The 25,406-nt window shown below is 46.5% G+C and overlaps 1 protein-coding gene and 2 pseudogenes across 1 annotated transcript; all 3 read left to right on the plus strand.

Annotated features, from left to right (window-relative positions):
• Positions 1–766: 766 nt before the first annotated feature.
• On the plus strand, positions 767–1,541 carry LOC147343337 (olfactory receptor 4P4-like; annotated as a pseudogene).
• Positions 1,542–11,916: 10,375 nt separating this feature from the next.
• On the plus strand, positions 11,917–12,035 carry LOC147343338 (5S ribosomal RNA; annotated as a pseudogene).
• A 3,465-nt stretch (positions 12,036–15,500) lies between these two features.
• Positions 15,501–16,289, plus strand: LOC147343339 (uncharacterized). The gene has a single exon (XM_086379842.1). It carries the CDS (start codon positions 15,588–15,590, stop codon positions 16,287–16,289), a length of 702 nt encoding a protein of 233 aa, XP_086235968.1. The 5' UTR covers positions 15,501–15,587.
• The last annotated feature ends 9,117 nt before the right edge of the window (positions 16,290–25,406 follow it).

Raw genomic sequence — 25,406 nt, forward strand, 5'->3', positions numbered from 1 at the left:
AACAGGAAAAGCATAGTTGTCAATATATTAACCTAGAGATGCTTCAAATATTGTTTAAGAAATATGAAAGTTTCATGGAGTATTTCACATGAAGGAATTATTTCCTCTTAAAAGTCAAAAGGGCTTCCCTGGTGGCTCAGAGGTTAAAGCATCTGCCTGCAATGCAGAAGACCTGGGTTTCATCCCTGAGTCAGAAAGATCCCCTGGAGAAGGAAATGGCAACTCAGTCCAGTATTCTTGCCCGGAGAATCCCATGGATGGAGGAGCCTGGTGGTCTACAGTCCACGGGGTCGCAAAGAATCAGATACTACTGAGCAACTTAACTAACTTAAAAGTCAAAAAGGATTATGAGTCCACTCATAAAAATGATTTGTTCTTCAGTTTTATCATGAACTACCTGACTAAAGGATGATTATTTATTGTATTATTCCTTCAAAATTATAGCACATTGTTCACTTTCCAGATTTTTATTTAATTGATATTTATTTAACATTGACTCTGTGCCAGCACTGCAAAACCCACCCACACACCCTACACCAATTTTGTGATTTCATTAGAAACCACTTAATCAAGCAAATTCTATAGTTACCTCTATTTTACATCCTAAATTGGCACATTATATGTCACCCTACTTAACACTATTAAGATTATCTCTTTTTTAAAAATTCTTGATAAATATAATTCCTTGCTTCCTCACAAAATAATTTAAATTATATAAAAACTGGAACTTTGTCTAATTTATCACTGTATTCTTAGCTCATAGAAGAATATTAGTACTAGATAGTCAAAGACTCGTATTAAATGAAAATGATTTCAGTGGGTCTCAAAATAACTTGTCTTTAAAAGGCATTGGTGCCATTTAAAGTAGATATTAGGTTTCCATTTTCTCATCAATGATTCGTTTCATTGGTTTTGTCATTTCAGATCACTTTCTTGAACATCAGATCATGGAAGATAGAAATAATGTTACTGAATTTATCCTCTTAGAACTTTCTTTGGACAAGAAAGTCCAGATCCTCTGCTTTTTATTTTTCTTATTCTGTTACCTGGCTATTTGGTTGGGGAATTTGATCATTGTGATTTCTATTACATGCAGTCAGCTAATCACCCAGCCCATGTACTTCTTCCTTAACTGCCTTGCACTCTCAGACCTCTTCTACACCTCCACTGTGACACCCAAACTCATGACTGACTTACTGATGGAGAAAAAGGCCATTTCCTATAAAAACTGCATGACACAGCTTTTCACCACCCACTTCTTTGAGGGGGGATTGAGGTCTTCACCCTCACAGGGATGGCCTGTGACTGCTATGTGGCCGTCAGCAAACCTCTCCACGACGCCATCACCATGAACAGGCAAAAACGTCACTCAATTCTCATAGCGTCGTGTGCAGGGGGACTTCTTCATTCTCTTGGTCTCTTTCTTCTTGCGATTGTTTGACCTTTCTGTGGCCCCAGTGAAATAGATCACTATTTCCGTGATGCATATCTTTTGTTGAAACTAGCCTGCACTGATACTCACAAAATTGGCTTTTTTGTCATTGCCAGTTCTGGCTTGATGGGACTGGTGCTCTTTGTGGTTTTGATGGCCTCCTACACTTTGATTCTGTATAATGTGTGCACATATTCTGCAGAAAGCCCCCATAAAGCACTTTCCACCTGTAGTTCCCACATCACAGTCCGTGATCCTCTTTTTCACACCTGTCATCTTTGTTTACATTAGACCTGCCACAACATTACCAGAAGATAAAGTGTTTATGCTCTTCTACACAATTATTGTCCCCATGCTCAACCCGCTTATCTACACACTTAGAAACATGGAGATGAAAAATTCCATAAGAAGAGTTTGGTGCAATAAAAGGTTCTGGGAAGGAAACTTAATGATCTGAAGGTCATTCGTCTGACGCCAGTGACTGTCTTCTCATCACTCCCTCTGTTGCTGATTCTCTCCTGCTAATGGGAAAATCAGTCAGAATGTGTAAAAGCCAAGCCTCCAACAACAGCTTGCCTTCAGTGGTTCCTTCTTTATTTTCCTCTCAATGTGTTTTCCTTGATTTCACTTTTCACTAATAATCCCCTTTGTTTAAAAAAAAAGAAAAGAAAAGAAAACTTTTTACAGAGTAAAAACACAGTGAAAAGTCTGGAGGGAGAGTGATCCTGCCTGTATTGAAGGCTAAACCTGGGGGAGACTTCGCTCTCAAAATACTTGGCCTCAAGGTATAAAAGGTAATAATATGTTAAAAGGTAAAAGACAGTTGAAGAATCCACCTGCTAATGCAGGAGACACAGGTTCAATCCTTGGGCCAGGAAGATCCTCTGGAGAAGGAAATGGCTACCCACTCCAGTGTTTTTGCCTGGGAAATCCCATGGAGAGAGGAGTCTGGTGGGCTACAGCCCATGGGGATGCAAAACAGCTGGACATGATTCAGCGACTAAACAAAAACAAAAAGGCAGTTATAGGAAAATAAGAACAATCACATACTGCAAACTCCTTTCAGAACTATATACCTAGCCTCGTATCCTACAACTCTAGATTTCTTTTAATCAAGTACCTAGAGATCTTTTTGTGTGTATTTGTGAACTGCGATTATTTTACTTAAGTGAAAAGAATATATAGATCTAAATACAACATAGTGTAAAGTCCAGCCTTATAGTCTACATGGCAAGTCTTACAGTCTGAAAAGCAAGTCACTGTGTGATCTGTTTGTGAAGTAACATTGTACATATATATATATATATATATATATATATATATATATATATATATACACACACACACACAAACTCTTGCTATTTTAACTGGGTTTGACATTAAGTATACATGATCAAGGAATAAATAAACTACAACTGACTTTGCTACAAAAAAGAAGAAAATATAAATCCTTTAGTTCCTCAAAATAGATGATTTATTTCAAAGTAAAAGACTTTCACTTCGTTTCTAATTTCAAGTGTAGAATAATCCTAAAATAATATTTGACAAAATATAGATCAGACTCAGTGATGGGAATATATATATATATTCTGCTGCTGTGCTTAGGTGTTTCTGACTCTGTGGCCACATGGACTGTAGCCCACCAGGCTTCTCTGTCCATGGGGATTCTCCAGGCACAAATATCAGAGTGGGTTGCCATGTTCTCCTCCAGGGGATCTTCCCAAGCCAGGGACTGAACCCAGGTCTCCCATACTGCAGGCAGACTCTTTACCAACTGAGCCATCAGGGAAGCCCAAGTATACTGGAGTGGGTAGCCTATCTCTTCTCCAGGGGATTTTCCTGACCCAGGAATCAACCAGAGGTCTCCTGCATTGCAGATGGATTCTTTACCAGGTGAGCTACCAGGGAAGTCTAATGTGTATACATCCATACCTATAGGATTTTCATGATTTTCTAGTGCAAAGTATACATTTTGTTTGAAATACATTTTTAAGATTGCTGCATTTTCTTATGAAAATGTGCATAGTTTTGGATATAAAATGTAACTATTGATAGTATAGATTTGTATTCTATATAATGAGTTAAACTATATTTAATACTATAGATTTATTTTAGGTAATAGGATATTTTCTAATGTTTCTCTCTCAAATAATGTAATATTTTTTAGAATTAATAGGAAAGATTATGAATTTTAAAGAATCATATTATTAATATGTCATAAAAATGTTGTTAACTGTTCTCCACACAAAGATAGGCCATATTAATATTTGGCTATATTATGTGTGTGTCTCCTTCAGAATTTTCCACAGTTTATTGTGATCCACACAGTCAAAGGCTATGGCATAGTCAAGAAAGCAGAAATAGACGTTTTTCTGGAACTCTCTTGCTTTTTCGATGATCCAGCAGATGTTGGCAATTTGATTTCTGGTTCCTCTGCCTTTTCTAAAACCAGCTTGAACATCTGGAAGTTCATGGTGCACGTATTGCTGAAGCCTGACTTGGAGAATTTTGAGCATTACTTTACTAGCAACAACTGTCTAGTCAAAGCTATAGTTTTTCCAGCAGTCATGTATGGATGTGAGAGTTGGACTCTAAAGAAAGCTGAGGGCCGAAGAATTGATGCATTTGAACTGTGGTGTTGGAGAAGACTCTTGAATGTCCCTTGGACTACAAGGAGATCCAACCAGTCCATCCCAAAGGAGATCAGTCCTGGGTGTTCATTGGAAGGACTGATGTTGAAGCTAAAACTCCAACACTTTGGCCACCTGATGAGAAGAGCTGACGCATTTGAAAAGACCCTGATGCTTGGAAAGGTTGAGGGGAGGAGGAGAAGGGGACAACAGAGGATGAGATGGCTGGATGGCATCACTGACTCAATGGACATGGGTTTGGGTGGACTCCGGGAGTTGGTGATGGACAGGGAGGCCTGGTTTGCTGCAGTACATGGGGTCTCAAAGAGTCAGACACGACTGAGGGACTGAACTGAACTGAATATGTATGTGTCTTATTTTTGTACTTGCAAGATACTTTGCAAATATTATTTTCATATTTTGCTTCATATTTACATGTCAAAAAAGAATGGTGTTTCAGAATTGTAAATAATAATCTTAAGGAGGCAAAAGTTATCAAAGTAACTGAATGAATATGTAGTAAATAATGTAAATTAACCAAATCTTACTTATTTTCCCAATTGAATTATCTCCTCAAGTGGATCAGTTGTTTGGAGTTACATTTTCATAAAGATCATCCATTCATCTTCCCAGATAGTTGCGAATATCTGGTAATAACTGATATTTTTCAATATCCCCATCTCTGTGTTTGCTTATAGTGTTTAATAGCCTTCCATAGAGACCTCAGTTCTGCCTTCATGTGTAAATTAAGCATAAACCATAATCCATGACCTTCAGCCACGAACTACAGAGTTTAATACCAGATATTTTGGGTGAGGAATTTTTAAAAAAAGATGCTTACAATATATGCCATTCTTATCTCTCTTGTTAATAAGTACAAGTACTAGGAAATAAAGAGGCCAGAATATATTGCTTCATTTCACAGAGACATCATTCATACAAATCTCTCTCTCTCGGAATGAGGCTTAAAATAAGACATTATTCTGCCTGCCTCATTCAGTCTGGATTCATGAGCAGTTCAGGTTGTGGGGTGGTGGTTGCTTTTCGCTAGTAAATCACACTGTATGAGAAAACTCATATACTGATTTTAATTCCTATTGCATGGGGATTTCTTATGTTATGTCGGTTCAGTTCAGTTCAGTCGCTCAGTCCTGTCCGACTCCTCGTGACCCCATGAATCGCAGCACGCCAGGCCTCCCTGTCCATCACCAACTCCTGGACTTCACTTAGACTCATGTCCATCGGGTCAGTCATGCCATCCAGCCATCTCATCCTCTGTCGTCCCCTTCTCCTCTTGCCCCCAATCCCTCCCAGCATCGGAGTCTTTTCCAAAGAGTCAACTCTTTGCATGAGGTGGCCAAAGTACTGGAGTTTCAGCTTTAGCATCATTCCTTCTAAAGAAATCCCAGGGCTGATCTCCTTCAGAATGGACTGGTTGGATCTCCTTGCAGTCCAAGGGACTCTCAGGAGTCTTCTCCAACACCACAGTTCAAAAGCATCAATTCTTCGGTGCTCAGCCTTCTTCATGGTCCAACTCTCACATCCAAACATGACTACAGGAAAAACCATAGCCTTGACTAGACGGACCTTTGTTGGCAAAGTAATGTCTCTGCTTTTGAATATGCTATCTAGGTTGTTCATAACTTTTCTTCCAAGGAGTAAGCGTCTTTTAATTTCATGGCTGCAGTCACCATCTGCAGTGATTTTGGAGCCCCCCAAAATAAAGTCTGATACTGTTTCCACTATTTCCCCATCTATTTCCCATGAAGTGATGGGTGCAGATGCTGTGATCTTCGTTTTCTGCATGTTGAGCTTTAAGCCAACTTTTTCACTCTCCACTTTCACTTTCATCAAGAGGCTTTTTGGTTCCTCTTCACTTTCTGCCATAAGGGTGGTGTCATCTGCATTTCTGAGGTTACTGATATTATCCTGGCAATCTTGATTCCAGCTTGTGTTTCTTCCAGTCCAGCATTTCTCATGATGTACTCTGCATAGAAATTAAATAAGCAGGGTGACAATATACAGCCTTGATGTACTCCTTTTCCTATTTGGAACCAGTCTGTTTTTCCATGTCCAGTTCTAACTGTTGCTTCCTGACCTGCATACAGATTTCTCAAGAGGCAGGTCAGGGGTTCTGGTGTTCCCATCTCTTTCAGAATTTTATACAGTTTATTGTGATCCATGCAGTCAAAGGCTTTGGCATAGTCAATAAAGCAGAAATAGATGTTTTTCTGGAACTCTCTTGCTTTTTCCATGATCCAGCAGATGTTGGCAATTTGATCTCTGGTTCCTCTGCCTTTTCTAAAACCAGCTTGAACATCTGGAAGTTCACGGTTCATGTATTGCTGAAGCCTGGCTTGGAGAATTTTGAGCATTACTTTACTAGCATGTGAGATGAGTGCAATTGTGCGGTAGTTTGAGCATTCTTTGGCATTGCTTTCTTTGGGATTGGAATAAAAACTGACCTTTTCCAGTCCTGTGGCCACTGCTGAGTTTTCCAAATTTGCTGGCATATTCAGTGCAGCACTTTCACAGCATCATCTTTCAGGAGTTGAAATAGCTCCTCTGGAGTTCCATCACCTCACTAGCTTTGTTCATAGTGATGCTTTCTAAGGCCCACTTGACTTCACATTCCAGGATGTCTGGCTCGAGGTCAGTGATCACACCGTCGTGATTATCTGGGTCGTGAAGATCTTTTCCGTACAGTTCTTCTATGTATTCTTGCCACCTCTTCTTAATATCTGCTGCTTCTGTTAGGTCCATACCATTTCTGTCCTTTATCGAGCCCATCTTTGCATGAAATGTCCCCTTGGTATCTCTCATTTTCTTGAAGAGATCTCTAGTCTTTCCCATCCTGTTGTTTTCCTCTATTTCTTTGCATTGATCGCTGAGGAAGGCTTGCTTATCTCTCCTTGCTGTTCTTTGGAACTCTGCATTCAGATGCTTATATCTTTCCTTATCTCCTTTGCTTTTCACTTCTCTTCTTTTTACAGCTAAGTCATACAGTGACTCACTTAGTGGCTCAGTCACACACTTGAGAATGTAAGGAACAACACTTCTTGAAACAGGCAATATCGAAAACAATAGCAGTAATAGTAGAATCATAAGAAGTTAAGTCAAGAACTTCTATTAGGTGTAGCCCAGTGACATCTCCATGTCATCTGACTTAGTTTGCTAAATGACTATAGCTTGCTGTTGATATCCTGCTTGTAGATCCTGAGCATCTGATCTTTATTCAAAGACTGGTTATTGAGATAAGCTTTAGAAACAAACTCAGAATGTCCTTTTTAACAACTTAATTCAACCTCTTAGCAATGTAACATAACCACAAGGAACTATCTAAGGAGTGAGTCTTAGTAAATACAGACCTTAATTAAAAAAACTGGAACTTAATATTCAGTGAAACATAATAGATGCCATAGGCCTGACATCAGTTAGGTGGATTTTTCTTTTACAGCTCCCCAGTATATGTTGAGATTTCTGTATATGTCAGGAGACAGTCTTTTTATTTACCTGATAAGGCTGTTCAGAACCCAAGTGTCTCCAGTTTCTGGAGGGATGAGGCAGAGAGAAAAAAGGTATAATTTTACCCATAGGAGTAAATCACTAGATTGTTTTAAACGATCAGTAACTCGAGGAGAAGTGCTTCTTTATATCTGAAAACACAGAGTAAAAGTCAACAATATGTCAGACAAAAAGTCATGAAAATTGTGGTCATATTTAGCAGTCTACTCCATCCCATGCAATTGATCCCTTTGTTCTGCTGTCCTTGCCCAATGACCAAGGACATCAGTGAAAGCAATAGTCTCGAAGAGACTCATGAAGTTTTTGTGAACGTCTGTATGACCTGTCCAGCAAAGTGAGTGCCCTGATCACTGGAGATTGTGGAAAGCACCTTTTAACCATTTTTTTCTATTCTGAGATATTAATCCTGAAGCCAGGAAAGGCATTATCAAATACAAATGAGGTTTGTCAGGGAGCCAGGAAAAGCCAAGTGGCCATCTTGGACCTCTCATAGCCCCAACTCTTTGGTTTATGGCCATTTTTAATCCATTTTAAATTCCCTGAAGACGTGTTAACTTTTGTAGAAGCAGAATGAGCTTTGTTCGTATGTGCTGTAGTCTGTTCTCAAAAGCCACATTCCAAGAAAACTTTGTTCTTTTAATCAGTGCGAGAAAACCAAATTCCAGTTTGGTAACAGCTTATATTCACTGTGAAACAATAGTTATTCACTTAGTCATAGTAACAATAAGACTTCAAAGGCAGTTTAATGTCTTAACAAACTTGTAGCATGCACAAAACTCTTCTTTCACTTGCAACACACCTGGTTACACTTTCTGTATTCATCACTTCATTTGTCCATTTAGAGGACAGCCACCTGTACGTTTAGACTTACTTTGCTTTTCCTTAATAGAATGGAATTCCATTCCTTATTACTTTTTATTGAAAACACACATCTTACTTTTCTTCAGAAACCATGACTTGTACTTTACATCATCATTCTGTAGATTGGTAAGGATAAATCACCCAAAGTTATATCATTTATAAAAGTATCTTCACAATGCCTCTGTTAATTAGATCAATAAACAAACATCAATATCATGTATCAGTTCAGTAATGATTATTTCCCAGATCACACAAGCCTCAAATTCATTTACTTTAATTTTCTTGAATTTAGAATTGTTTGATTTGTAAGCACTGACTTCTCTTTAGGCCAATTAATTAGAGCTCATTGAACCACTTAGCCTTTAGCAATTTTTTCCAAGGATGGAGACATACACCGAGACACACACAAATCTGGACAGACAGAAACCTCACAGTTTTCCACCTGAAATTTAAAATGTCTCTTTGTCCCTTTTATTTTCTTGGCTTGAGTTCCAGCTCATGGCTGGAGTCCCAGATAGAGTGGGCTGTGTATCTCAAGGACATGATAAGAGTTAACTCAGGTTTTTCCCCAGGTATGTTTCTGTTTCTCAGGCAGGATCACAGCTCCCCAAAAGAGTATTTTCACAAGTCAAACTTTTAGTAATTACATGTGCAAAAAGAACCAGTTTTGCAATTTCAAAAAGATTCCATTTTACCTAGTTTTCTCCGGAGTCTAAAGAATACACATGGCCATTCAGGGTTCAAAATGTCATTTCTCCTTCATGTAGTCATAGCTTCATAGCTAAACTTTAAACCAGAGAGTGCTCAGATGGGCTCTGATGACAGGGGTAGACTGATCGATAAGATGTCCCAGCAGGGATTCTCTCTCTGGGCAGGTGAGGTCTTCTCTTAAAGCAAAGAAACCCCATATATAAGGCATTTTTAGGCCTTGAGGATCAAAATTATCCCAGTTTTTCAAGATATTATTCAAGGGGGGTGGTTCTGGACTGTTAGGCCCCATCTGTAAGAGAGAAAAAAGCAGTGCCCAGTGCCATGGCTTTTTTCTACCAGAGGTGTCTGCCCCTGCTCTAGACGGGGTTGGAGACTGATTCTCCACCTAAGCTTCCTTCCCTGGCCAGAGCTAACCTGTCTCTTACAGGTGAAGGTGTCCTACTCCCAACCCCCCTCGTTCTACCACCCAGGCATGGTGGAGATGCACCAGGGTTAGACCTGATGGCATCCCAGATTGATGTCCAGGTCCTCACCATTAAAACCTTGGTTTGATTTCCCTTTTATTCCGGCACCACCTGGGGTGGAACAGAGTAGTTTTCCGGATGCTTGCCGAGCCAAGACCACTAGGGGAAGCACCCAACTTCTGTGTACCTGTGCACATTCCTCATAACAGTATAAGTGGCAAGTCATAAAGGGATGAACAGAAAACCCAAGACATCCTCCTGAGAGTGGCCACACGAGTCTATTTAATAACAAAGGAGGCGATGGAGGGCCCGCCTGCGAGGAAAAACTAATCCTTCATATTCATGGAGTGCCAACATCATCCTTTTTATTCCTGTCCAGCAGACTGTACAAAAAGAATACCTAAGGAGTTGAGACAAGAGCCACTGGAGGGCTTCGTCTGCTCTGCTAAGAGCTAGCGTTACTAAGGGAAGAAGCCCAATGCACTTTCAATCTGCCCAAATCTGGGGTGTCCCAATCTGTGTCCTCAGGAATCTCATGCTCACCAGCAATGCCTCAATCCATATCGTCCAGAGGCATAGCCATGACAAGAACTTGCCTGTGTGTCTGTGGGGTCAGGATGGTGATTTCCAGTCTGAGAGATGTCCCTGGAGCTAGAGCTCCAGCTAGCTCCCTAAAGTGCTCCTGTCTGCAGTGTCCTGTAAAACTTGGAGTGGGGGCCTTGCTAGAAAAGCACAATAACAGCATGGATTGCAAGTCCCTTGAAAGTCTACAATCCGGCACACAAGGTTAATAACTTTAATTCCCCAAGCAGATATGAAATGGTCAGAGGGACCAGGAAAAGCTGACTGGGGAAAAGAAATTCAGTCCACATGCTTCTGATTTAGTAAAGTAGCTGCTGCTGCTGCTGCTGCTAAGTTGCTTCAGTCGTGTCTGACTCTGTTGAGTCAGACCCCAGAGTTGGCAGCCCACCAGGCTCCCCCGCCCCTGGGGTTCTCCAAGCAAGAGTACTGTAGTGGATTGCCCTTTCCTTCTCCAATGCAGGAAAGTGAAAAGGGAAAGTGAAGTCACTCAGTCGTGTCCAACTCTTAGCGACCCCATGCACTGCAGCCTACCAGGCTCCTCCACCCATGGGATTTTCCAGGCAAGAGTACTGGAGTGGGGTGCCATTGCCTTCTCCGTAGTAAAGTAGAGACCACAGTAAAAGAGCAAAAGAATCTCAACTCTGAGTGTTCTTACCTTGTCTTGAAGATCTTGGACAAGCCCCCAAGATGATAACCTAGCAGTCAACGGTGACCGATGCCACTGGATTCATGGTGTCTAAGAAGAAGATATTACTCTGGGGCCAAAGACAGTCTCAGTCACTCAGAGCTTTGTGTATATTTTATTTAAAGTGAAGGTGACAGAAAAAGCTTCTGACACAGACATCAGAAGGGGCTCACTAATTTAAGTGGGGCCATATATACTTCTCAACTAGCCTCTGAGAATAGACAAAAAACATCTCAAGGATGTGAGCGTTTTGCCCACACCCTTTCCTATAACATACATCCAAAGCTCAAAAAGAGGAATGTCCTTGAACCTGAGATACTGCTCCCTACAATGCCTACTTGTCTTAGGCAAAAGAATGTGAAAAAGAAAGCAAGCTTGCCTCCTCCTTAAAGGGGCTTTAGGCTTGGACTCTTTATCAGCCTGCTGGGACAGGTAAGTATACAGTTAAACTCAGAAAACTCTAATGTTGTAATGGTGGTGAGTAAAGCATTTGTATAACATACCACTGATAACTCATATAAGTATATCACTTATAAATTCAGTATGAAGGTCAAAAGATAAAATATCAAAATAATGATAACTACAAAATGAAATAATGGAACCATGTTTGAAGAATTAGATGACAATATGATACGAAGTCAACAAACAGAGAGACTCAATGAAGAGCTACAAATTATTTTTTTAAAGGAAACTAACATAAATTCTGGATTTGAAAACTAAAATAATTGAAATGAAAAATTGATAGGTTCAACAGCACATTTGAGATGCTAGCAGAAATAATCCATAAACTTGAAGATGAATTCATAGAAATCAATGTAAAAATAAAGAGAAAAAAATGTTGAGGGAAAATGATGTAAGGCATCCATTCATTACACCATCAAGTATGGAAGGAGGGAGACTCTCAGAAAGCAGGGAGAGAAAGGGGAGAGAGTAAAATCACTTGTAGACGGAATGGCTGACTGGCAGGTCAGAGCGAAACGGAGGTGCAGCGCAGGGCTCTTAGGGCGCCCGGTGGCAGCAGCCTCTGTCTAAGGCGATAGCGCCCTGAACGCGCCCTATCTCATCTGATCTCTGAAGCTAAGCAGGGTCGGGCCTGGTTAGTACTTGGGTGGGACACCACCTGGGCATACCGGGTGCTGTAGGCTCTTTGCCTTCCCTCTCCTTTAGCCCCCGCCCCACGTCCCAACTCTTGGGCTCCCACAGCCCCAGCCCCTCCTGGGGCTGGGTGGCCAGGGCACTGACTCCCGCTGCAGACCTGGGTTGCCTCCGCGCGGCCCGCGAGCCCCTCCGCATTTGGCTTCCAGGAAACCAGACAACCGTCCCGGGTCTCCGTCTGGGGCTCCTTGGCGTGCCTCAGGCAATCCTAGGGAGCTGCACCAGCTCCAGCCCCAGCCCCAGCCCCAGCCCCACCCCACCCCCACCCCACCCCACCCCCATCCTCGCCGGCGAACGCCCGAGCTCACGCGCACCGCGCGCACACACAGATATATGTGCACAGACGGTGCATGTATCTTGTTCAGTTATAATTTTGGTGGATATATGCCTGGGAGTGGGACTGCTGAATCATATGGTACTTCTAGTTTTAGTTCCTTCAGGAACCTCCATACTCTTTTCCATAGTGGCTCTACCAACTCACATTCCTACTAACGGTGGAGGCGAGCTCCCTTTTCTCCACATCCTCTCCAGCATTTGTTATCTACAGACTTTTCCATGAGGACCATTCTGACTAATGTGAAGTGGAACCTCGTTGTAGTTTGGAGTTGAGTCTGTCCAATCATGAGTGATGTGGAGCAAGATGACCTTTTTAAAATGCAGATGCAATTCTATCACCTCCCTGCTCCAACTGCTCTTGTATTTTCCCATCATAGTGAAGATATGACCAAATCCCTTCATTGCTTGGTCCCCTCTTTCTTCTCTGATTTCTTTTCACTGGAATGCCCTCTGTATTCTTTTGGTTCCATCCCATAGGGCATTTTTCATTTCTTGAATGTACTAAGGTTCCCTTGTCATGTAGCCTTCCAAGATGCTATTTTACCTACCTGAAATTCTTCCTGCATCTCAACCCTGGTTGACATTGGTTCAACCTATGGATCTCAACTCAATTATTAGTCTGAAAAGCCTTCTCTGACACCCAGTTTTTGGTGAGGGAAGAGGCCCCTATAGAAGTTCTCAAAGTATCTGCCTGTTATTTATCATTAGTCAGTGAAAGAAGGAACTGTGTTTCTTCTTCTCTCAGCATTCTATTTCCAGAAACATATTGCATGCCTACTAGCTCATAGTAGGTGCTCAATATTTATTCAGTGTGTGAAAGACAGAAAAGTTCTGCGAAGCCTCAGCTTTTCACTTGGCTCAGCACTTTGGATCTCTTTGTATCTTTGTCTATTCAGTTCTTTTCTTTCTTCTGTTGATGTGCACACTATATTCAAGGGACGATCTAAGGCATGAAGACATATCAATAAATATAGGTTCTTGCTTTCCAGGAACTCATACATCAGATTTCTATAATTCAGGGTTTTTTTTTATTTAATGCTCTAGAACAATGTGAACTTTTAGTATTATCCATTTTCATTTCAAAGAAAGATCATTTTACTTACATAGCAAAGGTGGAGACCTTCCAACTTTCAGTCCAATACTTATAACTTTACCATTTCAGGCAAGTCTTGTGGTTCCTTCTGGAGGTGTGCAGCTCTTCCAGAAATGTGAAGATTTTCCATAGTCCTCAGACTTTGGTGTGATTTGGAATCATCAAGAAAGTTTCCAGGTATAGGTTCCAGACCACCACCTCAAAGAGTCAGTAGCGAATGGAGTGGATTCCAGCAATATGCACTGTTAACCAGCATCACTGGTGATTCTGTTGCTACAGACTCAATGCAGTGGGCAGGGCCTGGACTGCCCACTGGGTCTGATGTGGAATGGAAAGAAGGGCTTACCCCCTCCACTGTTTCTAGCCCTGTGACTAGAAACGGTCCCCAAACAAAAATCAGACAAACAAGATTATCCCAGATCGTAGTCCATGAGATGAAGGAACTAAGCAGCTGGTTGAGATGGAGCCAAGGGGAAAGGTTGCTCTTTTTTTCTCCACCTCTACTCCTTTCTTCCTTGATGCCTTAGTGATTCATCGTGGAGATCTGAAATAAAGTTCACAAGAGTCATATTTGTTGAATAAAGATTTTGCATTGAACCAACTCTAAAAAATGAAGAAATTTTCACCTGCCACATGTTTCTTTTAAAAAGTCAATTGCTTTTCAACTCTGGGGTTTCTCCATTGCCTTGTTCAAGTAGCCTTAATCATAAAAATAAAATAAAACTAAATAAAGATTCAAATATACCAACAAAGGAAAGCTTCCGTTTCTTAAATCATCTTTCCACTTAGTAGAACACTAGCTTTTTTCTTTGTATTTTGACTAGGCAATTAGTTGTATTGTGGCTCAGATGGGAAGGCATCCACCTGCAGGAGACTCAGGTTTGATCCCTGGGTCGGGAAGATCCCCTGGAGAAAGAAATGGCAAACCACTCCAGTATTCTTGACTGGGAAATGCCACGGACAGAGGAGCCTGACTGGCCACAGTCCATGGGTAGCATAAAAGTTGGGCACAACTGAGCAACTAAGAACAGAAGTATTTCCAAGGACCACATTCAAGAGATTTGGAACTCTTGCTTGACTTCCTCATGTTGACCATGTTGACTAGGCAGCAGATAGCAGCTGATTCTTCTGTACAATTAACAAAGAATGTGTCATTCTGTTCTATACCTTTCTGTACTGCAGGAAGAGACTGTACAGAGCAGATGTCTGGACTTGTACAGGACTTTTGGTCCTTTAGAGGATTACAGTTGCACCATCAATGCTTGCCAGAGGTGGCAGGAAGGCGGCCCTGAAAGTTTGAGTCCAGACATGTCCAGTGTTTTAGGATATATCAGATGAGTAAGAATGCATTTACCCTTCACTATGTCTCCATAGAAAGTTGCTTTGGGTTTGGAGGTATACACACACACACACACACCCTGCCGCCGAGACAGGTCAAGAGCTAGAAACCACAGGTAAGGGAGACGGAGAAAGAGGGAGAGAGAGACAGCAAGAGGACACGCAAGCTTCCCAACCCCCGGCCTCCACACCCTCCCCCCTCCACTCTGGGTATTCACTCGGCCCCAAGTCGACCCGACCTCACCCTCACCCACCGACACATTCACACACACTCTCACACACTCACCCTCTGGCCTGGGGATGGGGGCTGGGTCTCGCCTTAGGTAGCCAGGCCAAAGGGGACCTTTGAGACCTCGGCTTCAAGGAAGTCTTGGGGTCCCCACGGGTGACCGCCAGCCCCAGGGCACCGCGTCCAGCCGGGCCCGGCCCAAAGCCGACGCCCCCTCCCTTGGGGAAGCTGCTTCTTCCGCGTGACTTCCTCTGAGGTGCGTCACGGGCTGTGCCAGTGTGTCTGTCTCAGATCCGATGCCATCCTCTCTCCCCTGTCTCCTGTTTGCTGTCTCTCTGTCACTCACTCTGTGTCTCCCTCTGTCTCTGCCTCCGTGTGTGTGTGTGTGTGTGCGCGCGCACGCGCACGCGTCTGTCTGTCTGTCTATCTGTATCTCCCTCTCACAGTCCTGGAGTCTATCTCTGAACTTTCATCTCTTTCTGCCTCTGTCTCTCCTGACACCCGGCGGCCCGTCCGTTCCTCTGGCCCCGGCCTCTCACAGGTGCTATGGCTCTGGCTGATGAGGTTGCGACGGCGGGCTGTCGACTGTCTGTGTGTCTGTCCGTGTGCCTGCCTGTCGCTCGTCTGCTCTCGCAGGAAGGTTGTGTGCTTGTCCGGCGGCATGGGGGAAAGGTGGGGGCCTCAGTAGGGCGAAGGGGCGGGGCTGAGGCACTCGGGTGGACCGCGCCTCCGTGGCTCCCGGTGGGTTTGGGCATCGGGCAGGTGTCAGGCAGGATGGGCGCTCAGGGCCCTGGCTGGGTTGCGCCTAGGCCCACAGGAGGCTCAGAGGCCCGAGGGCCACGGGGGTCGGGCGGCGGCAGGGCCGAAAGCCAGACACCTCCGGGCCGCATGGCCCTGGGCAGCGAACGGGATCGAGGGAGGCCCGGCTCGCCGAGCACGGCCGGGCCTGGAGAGGCCCGGGGTGGAGGGCGCCAAGACCTCCGCGCCCCTCAGCCCACCCCCCAGGCCCCGTGCGCACGCACGCCTGGCATGCCGCTGGGGGTCCCGGAAGCCCTCCGGGCTGCCGAACCTGGCCAGGCGTTTGCTGGCCGCGGGGTGGCAGTGTTCAGGGGCGTGGCGGCATTGGCTGGCGGAGTCTGGTCGCGGGTCGTTCGGCTCAAGTACAGCACGTGCCCCCACGGTGAGGTGCGGCCTGCTGGCCCGACCGGCAGGTCAGAGCGAAAGGGAGGCACAGTGCAGGGCTCTTAGGGCGCCCGGCGGCAGCCGCCTCCTTCTAAGGCCATACCACCCTGAACGCGCCAGATCTCATCTGATCTCGAGGGCTCACATTTGATGGTGGTCTTGTCATCTCCTACCTCTTTCTCGTAAAGCTGGCAGCTGAGGGAATGAGGTAAGTGTAAAATTGAATAACAATAGACTGTGTGGAATCTGTGAATGTGGAGCTCTGTGAATCCGTAGGTCTAAGGAGAGACTGGCAGCTGCCGACGTGGAGTATCTGTCCCCATGACCACGTTTACGTCATCAAATGTGCCATTGACCTCCCTCCCCCCACCCCGGGTGGCAGGGACCCCCACGTGGCAGCCCCCAGGCTCGCTCTCTCTGGCTCATCCACCCTCTAGAAGTTTCCCCAGACCCTCAGTAGGAGTGGGCACTGCTGCGGGTGTGCGTTGTGTGTCCTCGTGCCCCATGTGACGTTGCACGACTAACCGCACTCTGTGTTTGCACCCTTCCTCCCGCGCTCATGGGACCAGGCAGCGTGGCGGGAACGCAGGGGCTGGATTCTGCTACAGTCAAGACTTGCTCCTGATGTGCTTTGGGGTGAGTACAGGCCGGCCTGGTCCTGCGGGGGCACGGAGCCCACCCCCCAGGGAGTGGAGGGTCAGTGGGTCTCTGGAGGTTAGCCTGGGAGAACCCTCACACCAGAGAACGTGACCTTGGCGCCCCACTGCCGCCGGAGTGGTCAGAGCATGGCCAAGGCCCCTCGCATAGGGACGCATGGGTATCCCTCCCACAGCGGCAGTGCTGCCAGCCACGCCCTGCGTGCACGTTCTCGGAGGGAACAGGGCCCAGAGCGTCAGGGTTCACGAGGCTGCCCTGCCCTGGGCCTCTCCGTACGGAGGCCAGCGTTTCACACGGAGGTGCACCGGCATCTGGGGCTCGGCTGCTGCTTAGGGGCCACCCTCCCTTGCAGGTGCTGCTCTGGGTGGGCCTCTGGTAGGTCTGGCCCTGGGGCCCAGCCCTGCTCGAGCAACTCTGAGGGCAGGAGGCTGTCTGCTCTGTCCTGTTCACATCTCGGCTAGAAAGCTGGATTGGGCTTTTGAGTTTTTTTTACCAGCAGCTTTTAGCTATATGTCAGAATAAAGTCAGCCACAGAGTTCTCTCCTTGATCTGCTTGGCCCTCCATGTTTCTCTGAATTCTCAAAGCAGCTGAAGCCCCAAATGGGGTGGGAGGTGGGGGTGTCAGGAGGGGCAGGGGCTGGGGCACCAGCTGCCAACCCAGGACTGACTTTTCTGTGTGTGTTTCCAGTTTACCTGCACGAATTCTCCAGATGTTTATACAGCATCCAGTATACAACAAAGACTACATTTTGAACTCGATGGAATCTTTACTCTGTTAATACTTGTTACATGGACCCGAAGATATTACAGGGTTTTTAATTAGTGAAAAATTCATGAATACCATAGAGAAAATATTTTAGAATTTAATGTTTCTGATATTTATGTAAACTTATGACTTCATTTATATAATTCCTTCCTTTTTCTTGTATATTCAGGCTATGAATATCCTTTCAGATCAATTTCATGTTCTGATACCTGATTTCAGTCTTTCAAATGAATGTACTGTAGTGCTTGTCTGTATAAATCCTATGAACAAACACAGGGCTTTTGTAAATGATGCATTTATTGTAATTATTCTTGTTTAATTTTTCAATGTTAAGCCATGAGAGAAGGGGTTTTCCTGCGATTGTAAAATCATCATGACACGGTGTGCTTTATTATCCTTCCAGAATGTAACTAAGCTCTCCAACAATCACTCTGAAATAAGAAAACTTAATTTCAACCAATTGTTGTTGGATGTTAACGACTGGCCTAAACTGTACTTTTTCTAGCAAGAAATGCTTTTTGTCCACAGCATGAAGTGATTTAAAAGTACTGGGTGTTAAATGTGAGCTTCTAATGAAATTTGGGCTGAAAGGATGCCTAGAAGAAGACTGAAAATCTCTCCTGTAACACTGTCTCTGTGGACCTGGATCCCTCCTCTCTGGTGAGACTCTTTGGGGACCAATCTCGATGCCCTGCACCCGCTACAGAGCCATCGAGCTGGACAGTGAAGGTGCCACTTCCCAGACAGACAGGGTAGTGTAGCTCTGACAAAGGCCTTATTTTTATGGAAATCATCTTTTTACATGATTGTAAACATGTTTAAAGAATGGACCTAGGCGTACATTTTTAGATTGTGATGACATAGCCATTCTGGATTGTATAAGTAGCAAATGTAATTTTTACTTTTTCAGCGGCACATTAAAAAAGCCAGCAAGAGATGCGTTCAGGTCACAGTGTGATATTTATTATGCAGCTGGTATCTTGGTAGACAGAGACAGCATGTTTCTTTACATGTGGGTTCCGCCTTTAATTTACTTGTACAATTCATTGTTATCATTCTGTTTTCCTATTAATCTTTTGTGAACTTCCCGAATATGTGACAAAGTATGTACAGTCTACTTTTGAACTATTTTTATCACAGTATTATTTATTGCTTTCTTTCAATAAAGTACTGAAGCAAAATTTCCCAGGGCCAATAAAGAGTGCCGAGGGTAAGCTGTACTCTCACTGAGAACAGACCAGAGCTGGTAATGGGAGCCCGTGTCATCACACGGACATTCTGTTAAGAGAAATGGACGGATGCAATGGAAAGGCCAGAAGGCGGAAGCATAGGTGTCCCTAGAGGACGACCGACGGTGTGTTCATGCCCTTGGCTCCGGAGACAAGAGGCTCCATCACTTCAGCATCTGCGGGGACAGGGCCCCTCTGCTGCTGAGGTGTGAGCAGCGGGCCGAGGGTGGGAACAAAGTGCAGGTGTCGAGGCTCGCCATCGGTCACAGCGTGGGGTGTCCGAGGGCAACCTTGACGGGGACCCAAATGATGCACCCTAGTCCAGCATCAGGTCCTCCCCCAGCATCAGACCCTAGTCCAGCATCAGAGCCCAGTCCAGCATCACGGCCCTAGGCCAGCATCAGGCCCTCCCCGACGCTCAAACCCTCCCCCCACCTCCGACCCTTCCCCAGTATCAGGCCCCCCACCTCCAGTATGAGGTGTGGCAGCCCTACTTGTCTGATACTCCTGAGCACACTCAGGCAGCCCCAGAGCAGCAGGACAATAGCTCTGGCAGGAGGTGCATCTTTAGGAATCACCTGCGGAGCAGCAGCAGCTGGGCTTTGTTTCAGATCAAGGAGAGACAAAGAAAAGGCACTTGTGCAGGAGGCAGTGGAGGCTGTGGGCACGTTCCCCCAGCTCTGCTTCCTCCCCGTAGGGGCTTTGCTCTCCTGCTCTCTCACAGGCCCCAGGGTGGTGTCCTTCCAGATTCACGGTCTCCTTGATATCTCAAGCCCAAGTCCTGAGTTGCGTCCCAGTCCGGTGTGGCAGAGGGCTGGGAACACCCAAGCTCAAGGGCTGAAAGGATTCCAGGGGGACAGCTGGGCCCCAGCAAGTGGCAGGGCAGGGGATGAGGGTGGCCGCCTACAGAGGGCTCCGGAGCAGCACTGGAAGGAGAGCAGTGATGCCTTAGCTCACTCGGGGACGCTGCCCAGCCTGGCACTCAGAGATGTTACTGCCAGCAGCTCTGGGGATACAGGAAGCCTGGTGAGTGACACCACGCCACCCAGGCCGTGTGGTGGGCACTGCTGACCATGTCCTCGGTTTTCATTCTGGTTCCAACTGTCCCTCCAAGGGCTGGAGGGCCCCCCTTCCGAACAGCACAGACATTTTCTTTCTGTGGGTGAACGCATCCCTTGTTTCTGTTGGCGCTGTTGTCGCTCATCGTGTGTTTTCCTCTTTACAACCTGTGCTTGCTGCTCTTCCAGTTTAACTTAGCAGCAGCCCTCATTTTCTGCATTTCTAGTTGTCAGCATTCACTGGGGCTTTCCAGGTGGCGCTAGGGGTAAAGATCCTGCCTGCCAATGCAATAGATAATGAGAGATGTGGGTTCGATCCCTGGGTTGAGAAGATGCCCTGGAAGAGAGCATGGCAACCCACTCCAGTCTTCTTGCCTGGAGAATCCCATGGACAGAGGAGCTAGTGGGCTACAGTTCCTGGGGTCGCAGAGTCAGACACGACTGAAACAGGTTAGCACACACTCAGGTTTTAGTTCAGTCACTCAGTTGTGTCCGACTCTTGTCACTCCTTGGATTGCAGCACTCCAGGCTTTCCTGTCCTTCACTATCTCCTGGAGTTTGCTCCAACTCATGTCCATTGAATCATCAGGCCATAGAGCCATCTCATTCCTGTTTCATCCACGAGAGAGGTGGCTGGGGCTCGGCAAAGTGTCTGGTCCCACTGGGTGGGTGTGAACCTGCCCTAACCACTCCCTAACCAGGTGACTGTCACTTTGTCCTCTGTAAATCGGGAGGGGGCAGCACCTGCTTGGTAAGGGGCACACACGGCATCTGGTACATAATCAATGCACCATCCATCTCAGCATTGTATTTACTACTAATAGGGATAGCATTTAATAATCTGCTCCTTTTTCTGTCTTGTCACTAAACTGTGCTCCAGACCACATCTGCTTTACTTACCCCTGTAAATCCCACACCCAGCACAAACGAGACTCAACACATTTGTGGCTGAAGAGGCAGGAACATACGCTGTCCTCAAGGAGAGGAAGCTGAGTGATATGGGGGCCTGATGATAACCCTGTCTGATGAGGGGACCCCAGGAGGACCTGTGTGGCTGTCGGGTGTGGTGGGGGGCATGAGCAGAACCCCTGATGAGCTCCTGGGGATGGGGAAGGTGGCAGGAAGGAGGGCGGGCTGTTCCTTGTGGGGTGTCCACAGATTGTACTTCACCCCTCACTGAGGAGCACTTAGGCCGTTTCCAAACACATGTCACTGTTAGGATGAAACAATCATCGCCCAGCTCCTACTCAATCAATTTCGTAGAATATGTTTCTAGCACTGGAGTACAATCATCTGCTTTATTCATTCCATGCTCCGTTCATCCACCCAGCCAGCCAGCCATCTGTTCATCCATCCACCACTCACTAATCAATCCATCCATCCACTCTTAATTCATCCATCCATCCAACCATCCACTCATTAACTCAGCGGATCATCTCAGACCCATTGAGAAGACAGACGCCTCCTCCACTCCTGCTCCCAGGAGGACCCCCAGCGTGATTGACAGGAGCCTCGTGGGGACGACAGGGGAGACACAGAAGGGAGATGCCTGCAGGCCCTCCTCCCTCTGAACAGTGAAGCACCCACCTGGTCCTAACGCCTCCTTGCTGGGGTGTTCAGGCCGGCCCTTTTCCTTCTTGCGAAACAAGCGGCTGATGGAGGACTTGATGCCCTTCTTCTTTGGGGCTTTGTGCAGCGAACCCTTGCTGCTGGTGCTGCTGCTGGGGTTATTCCCGGGGCTGTCCTGAGAGCCTGTGGAGCTTCGGGGAGAGAAAACGACCTTTAACTGGCACCCCTGTGCAAACACACACCCCTCCACAAGAGCTACTGACAGAAACGGGCACCCAGAAACACCCGTGCCTCAACCTCGCAGCTGACAGTTGGAGTCTCCTTCACCAACCACACTCCACACGAGCAATGCAGGCCCCCGGTGTCAGACAACCGCACCGGGAAGCTGAGATTCTCTGCCTCGAGCTCTCCCGAGAGGAGGGCTTGACTCCAGGCCAGCTGGTGCAGAGGGCGCTCTGACCCTCCCTTAGGGTCGCTGCTCGGCAGGTGACGGCGCTCCAGGAGAAGACGAGCTCCCCTGCTCTGGGTAGTTCCCCCCGCCTCCCACAGGGTAACCGTCCCCGGCCGTGGCAGGAGAGCGACGGTCACCGTGGAGGGCTGCTGGTCAGGTGACCACACGTGCCCCCCATCGAGTGCTGCCTGGCTCAGGACGGGAGCTCAGCAAGTGGTGGTCTGAATGAGGACAGTGTCAGTCACAGGAGGGGACAGGGTCTCCTGAGAGGAGACCCCTGCAGAAAAGGGAGGGACCCTCAAGAGCGAACCCGAGAGGCATGGGGCCGTCACTGTCAGGAACGTGCCCTCTACCCAGAGCAGGAAGAAAGCTCCCACAGGAGTCAATCTGTAGAGATGGACATTTTCTAAAATCACTGAGGTCACTGAGCTCTTCTTCCCCAGCACCTGAAGTTCACCACTAAACACAGGCACCGAACTCAGTGGTATTCCTTTAAAATCATCCTTGCAACTCTTTCAAGACAAGAGGTGCAGGGCTCCTGAAACTGACGATGCACACACAGGTCACTTACTTGTGGGCGTCCCTGAGGTCCTCATGGGTGGCTGTGTGCAGCGCCCCCGTGCGCAGGCGGCCCATCCGAAGCGACCGTGGCCAGGCGAGGGTCGAGGTTTCACATTTGATGGCGGTCTTGTCATCTCCTACCTCTTCCCGTATAGCTGGCAGCTGAGGGAGTGAGGTAAGTGTCAAATTGGCTAACAATAGACTGTTCTGAAAAAGGCAATCACACAGGCTTTACATTATAACCAGAAACTTATTTGAAGATCTATTAGCTATGCTTTCCCCCAAGTACAAAAAAACCCTTGTTATAGCTTAATGCCATCTTCAAGGACTGTCTTGTTCAAAAAAAGCGAGGCTATGGGGCAGCGAGAGCATCTGACTGAGTGCAGAGACCCCAGACGGGAGCCTCCCTGCAGCCGGCCTCGGCCCTCCCTGGAATCCAGCGACCAGATGGCCCTGCGGGGCAGGACAGCAGAGCGATGCTGGCACCCTGAATCCTGCACGGCATGAACTGCCCTGATGAAAGGACTGTGCTCACCGCCAGATGCTGCTCGGAAGCACCACAGCTAGAGTACAAAACCTCTCAGCAAAGCCGTCCAGACCTTTCTGTTTGAAGGAGAAAAAGACACAGCTTGTGCCACCATCCAAGATCATTTGTAGTGATGATGCAGGTTACTGGAACCCATGACAACAAGAGAAACACAGAAAAGGTACCTAACCCCTCCACGCGAACACCATGTGCCTGGATCGTATGTCTCGGTAACATACAGACTGGGGACTACCCACTGAAGTACTTACATGCAGTTCGAGTGTCATTCGCTCACAGTGGTTTCCATAAGGCACCCCCAGGTCTTCACTAAGAGATGATCTTGTATCACCCTAGAGCGGTGGGAAGTTCAAAAGGGAGGAGACATATGGGTACCTATGGCTGATTCATGTTGAGGTTTGACAGAAAAGAAAATTCTGTAAAGCAATTATCTTTCAGTTAAAAAATAAACTAATTAAAAAAAAAAAAAAAGAAGAAGAAGAAGATGATCTCTCTTGGACTCCCAGCGTTTCCGCTGGTCCTGGGTGTGAGGAAAGGAAAGACAGTGTGGGAACAGATTAACCCTGCAGGGTCCAAACAGGTCTCACTGATACATTTCGGTGTGTGGTTAAACCAGGGGAGGATTTAGGAAACATGCATGGCATGTATTGTTATAAACAATGAGTGCGTTGTTTTGACCAACTAACCAACTAACCTGTGCTTTTTTGGTGGGATTCTGTAAAGAATACTGATCCCGTGCAGCCCCACAGGAGCTTGGTGACAACAAAGTAACTTAGTGCAAAATACAGCTGAACTCATTTAAGGGCAGCTGGATAAACTGGGCTCCCTCCCCTGAGCTCTAACAAGAACCCTCAGACAACAGAAGGCTACAAAGGCTAGAAATTTTCCACATGGAACTGAACACGGATCAATCTCAAATTCAAGTTAAAATAAGCATTTATAAAAATCAGAAAATAACAACGAACAGAGCAGGAAAGTGACACGCCTGGGTTGACTATGGACTCAGTGGAGACAAACACCTGCCTCAGAGTCAGGGCCCAGGCCAGCCCCTTCCCCCGGGCCTCCTCCTGAGGAAGGCCTCTGGGTCTGCGCCTGGCTGCCCTCCCCCAGGATGGGAGCTGCCCCACTGGTGCAACATGTGGCTAGGAAGGGCAGTGCCGTGTCCTCGCTGAACAGGAGGGCAAAGCAGGCTACAGAGCAGGCGAGCAGCACACCCAGGTCACCAACCCCAGGGGGACGGCGCTGCTCTGCTGTGCTCAGCAGAAGGTCTCCTGTGCACTGAGCTGCCTGAACTGGAGCACGGCCACCCCAGTCCTGCGGGAAGGCCCAGGAGTGCTCGGTCAGCGGGCTGGGAGCAGGAGAGGGACAAGGAAGGCCAGCCCTTGGGGCACTGGACTCCAACAACAGGGGCTCATCCAAGTGACCCGAGGGGAGAGGCAGAGAGCTCCCTCCTGATGCTCCTTCCATCAGGGATGCCGTGATGGACACGAGAGCCTCTGGAGGAAAGCGGGCTGGACAGCACCATGGTTAAGTGTCCAGGCTCTGATCAGACCAGTCCGCACCACACTGCTGTGTGTGAGAGCCTGGGCAGTGTGCCCGGCCTCGCTAAGCCTCAGTGTCTATGTCTGCTGAATGGGGATAGCAGCAGCCTGGACCTCACCTGGGGATGATATGACAGACTTGGAAAGCACGTGCCCGGCACACAGAGTCTCCTGCACACTGCTACCCACCATCATTAAATTGGCTTCCCGCAAATCTAACATCTATGGCTCTGATTCAGTCATTTCTTACATGAAAACACTAAGCGGAAATTCCATGGTGGTCCAAAGGTTAAGACTTGGCACTTTCACTGCCGGGACACTGGTCTGATCCCTGCTTGGGGAACTAAGATCCCATAAGCTGTGCAGCATGGCCAAAAACATAAGTATAGAAACTTTTAAAAATAATAAATAATACTATGTCTATTATAAACAAGCATGAGATGATCAGAAGGCAAACAAGTGGGAGAAAGGCAAACTGTTACAACTGTCCCAACGAATGACCTATTTCCAACAGAACCATCAGCACATTTTAAGTGGTGGGTGAGTTTCATTACTTCCATTAAAACATCAATTATTCACCAAGACATAACCACACAGTGTTCATTCACGTTAAACGATAAGGACTCTTCAATACTTCACAGAGAAACAAAGGCCTGCTAAATTAGTAAACAGTTTACCTTTCGACGCTGCTTCCTTAAATCACTAGGCTGATAGATGCATGCAAAGAAATGAAGAGAAACCAGATTCTTTGCGACTTTGAAGCTAAAATTTCAAGAATCCGTAGAGGCAAATACAGTAAAGCAAAAA

This window comes from Bos grunniens, chromosome 27, assembly GCF_055505025.1.
Source record: "Bos grunniens cultivar Pamir isolate PY7600 chromosome 27, Bosgru_T2T1.0, whole genome shotgun sequence".
Taxonomy (NCBI): Eukaryota; Metazoa; Chordata; class Mammalia; order Artiodactyla; family Bovidae; genus Bos; species Bos grunniens.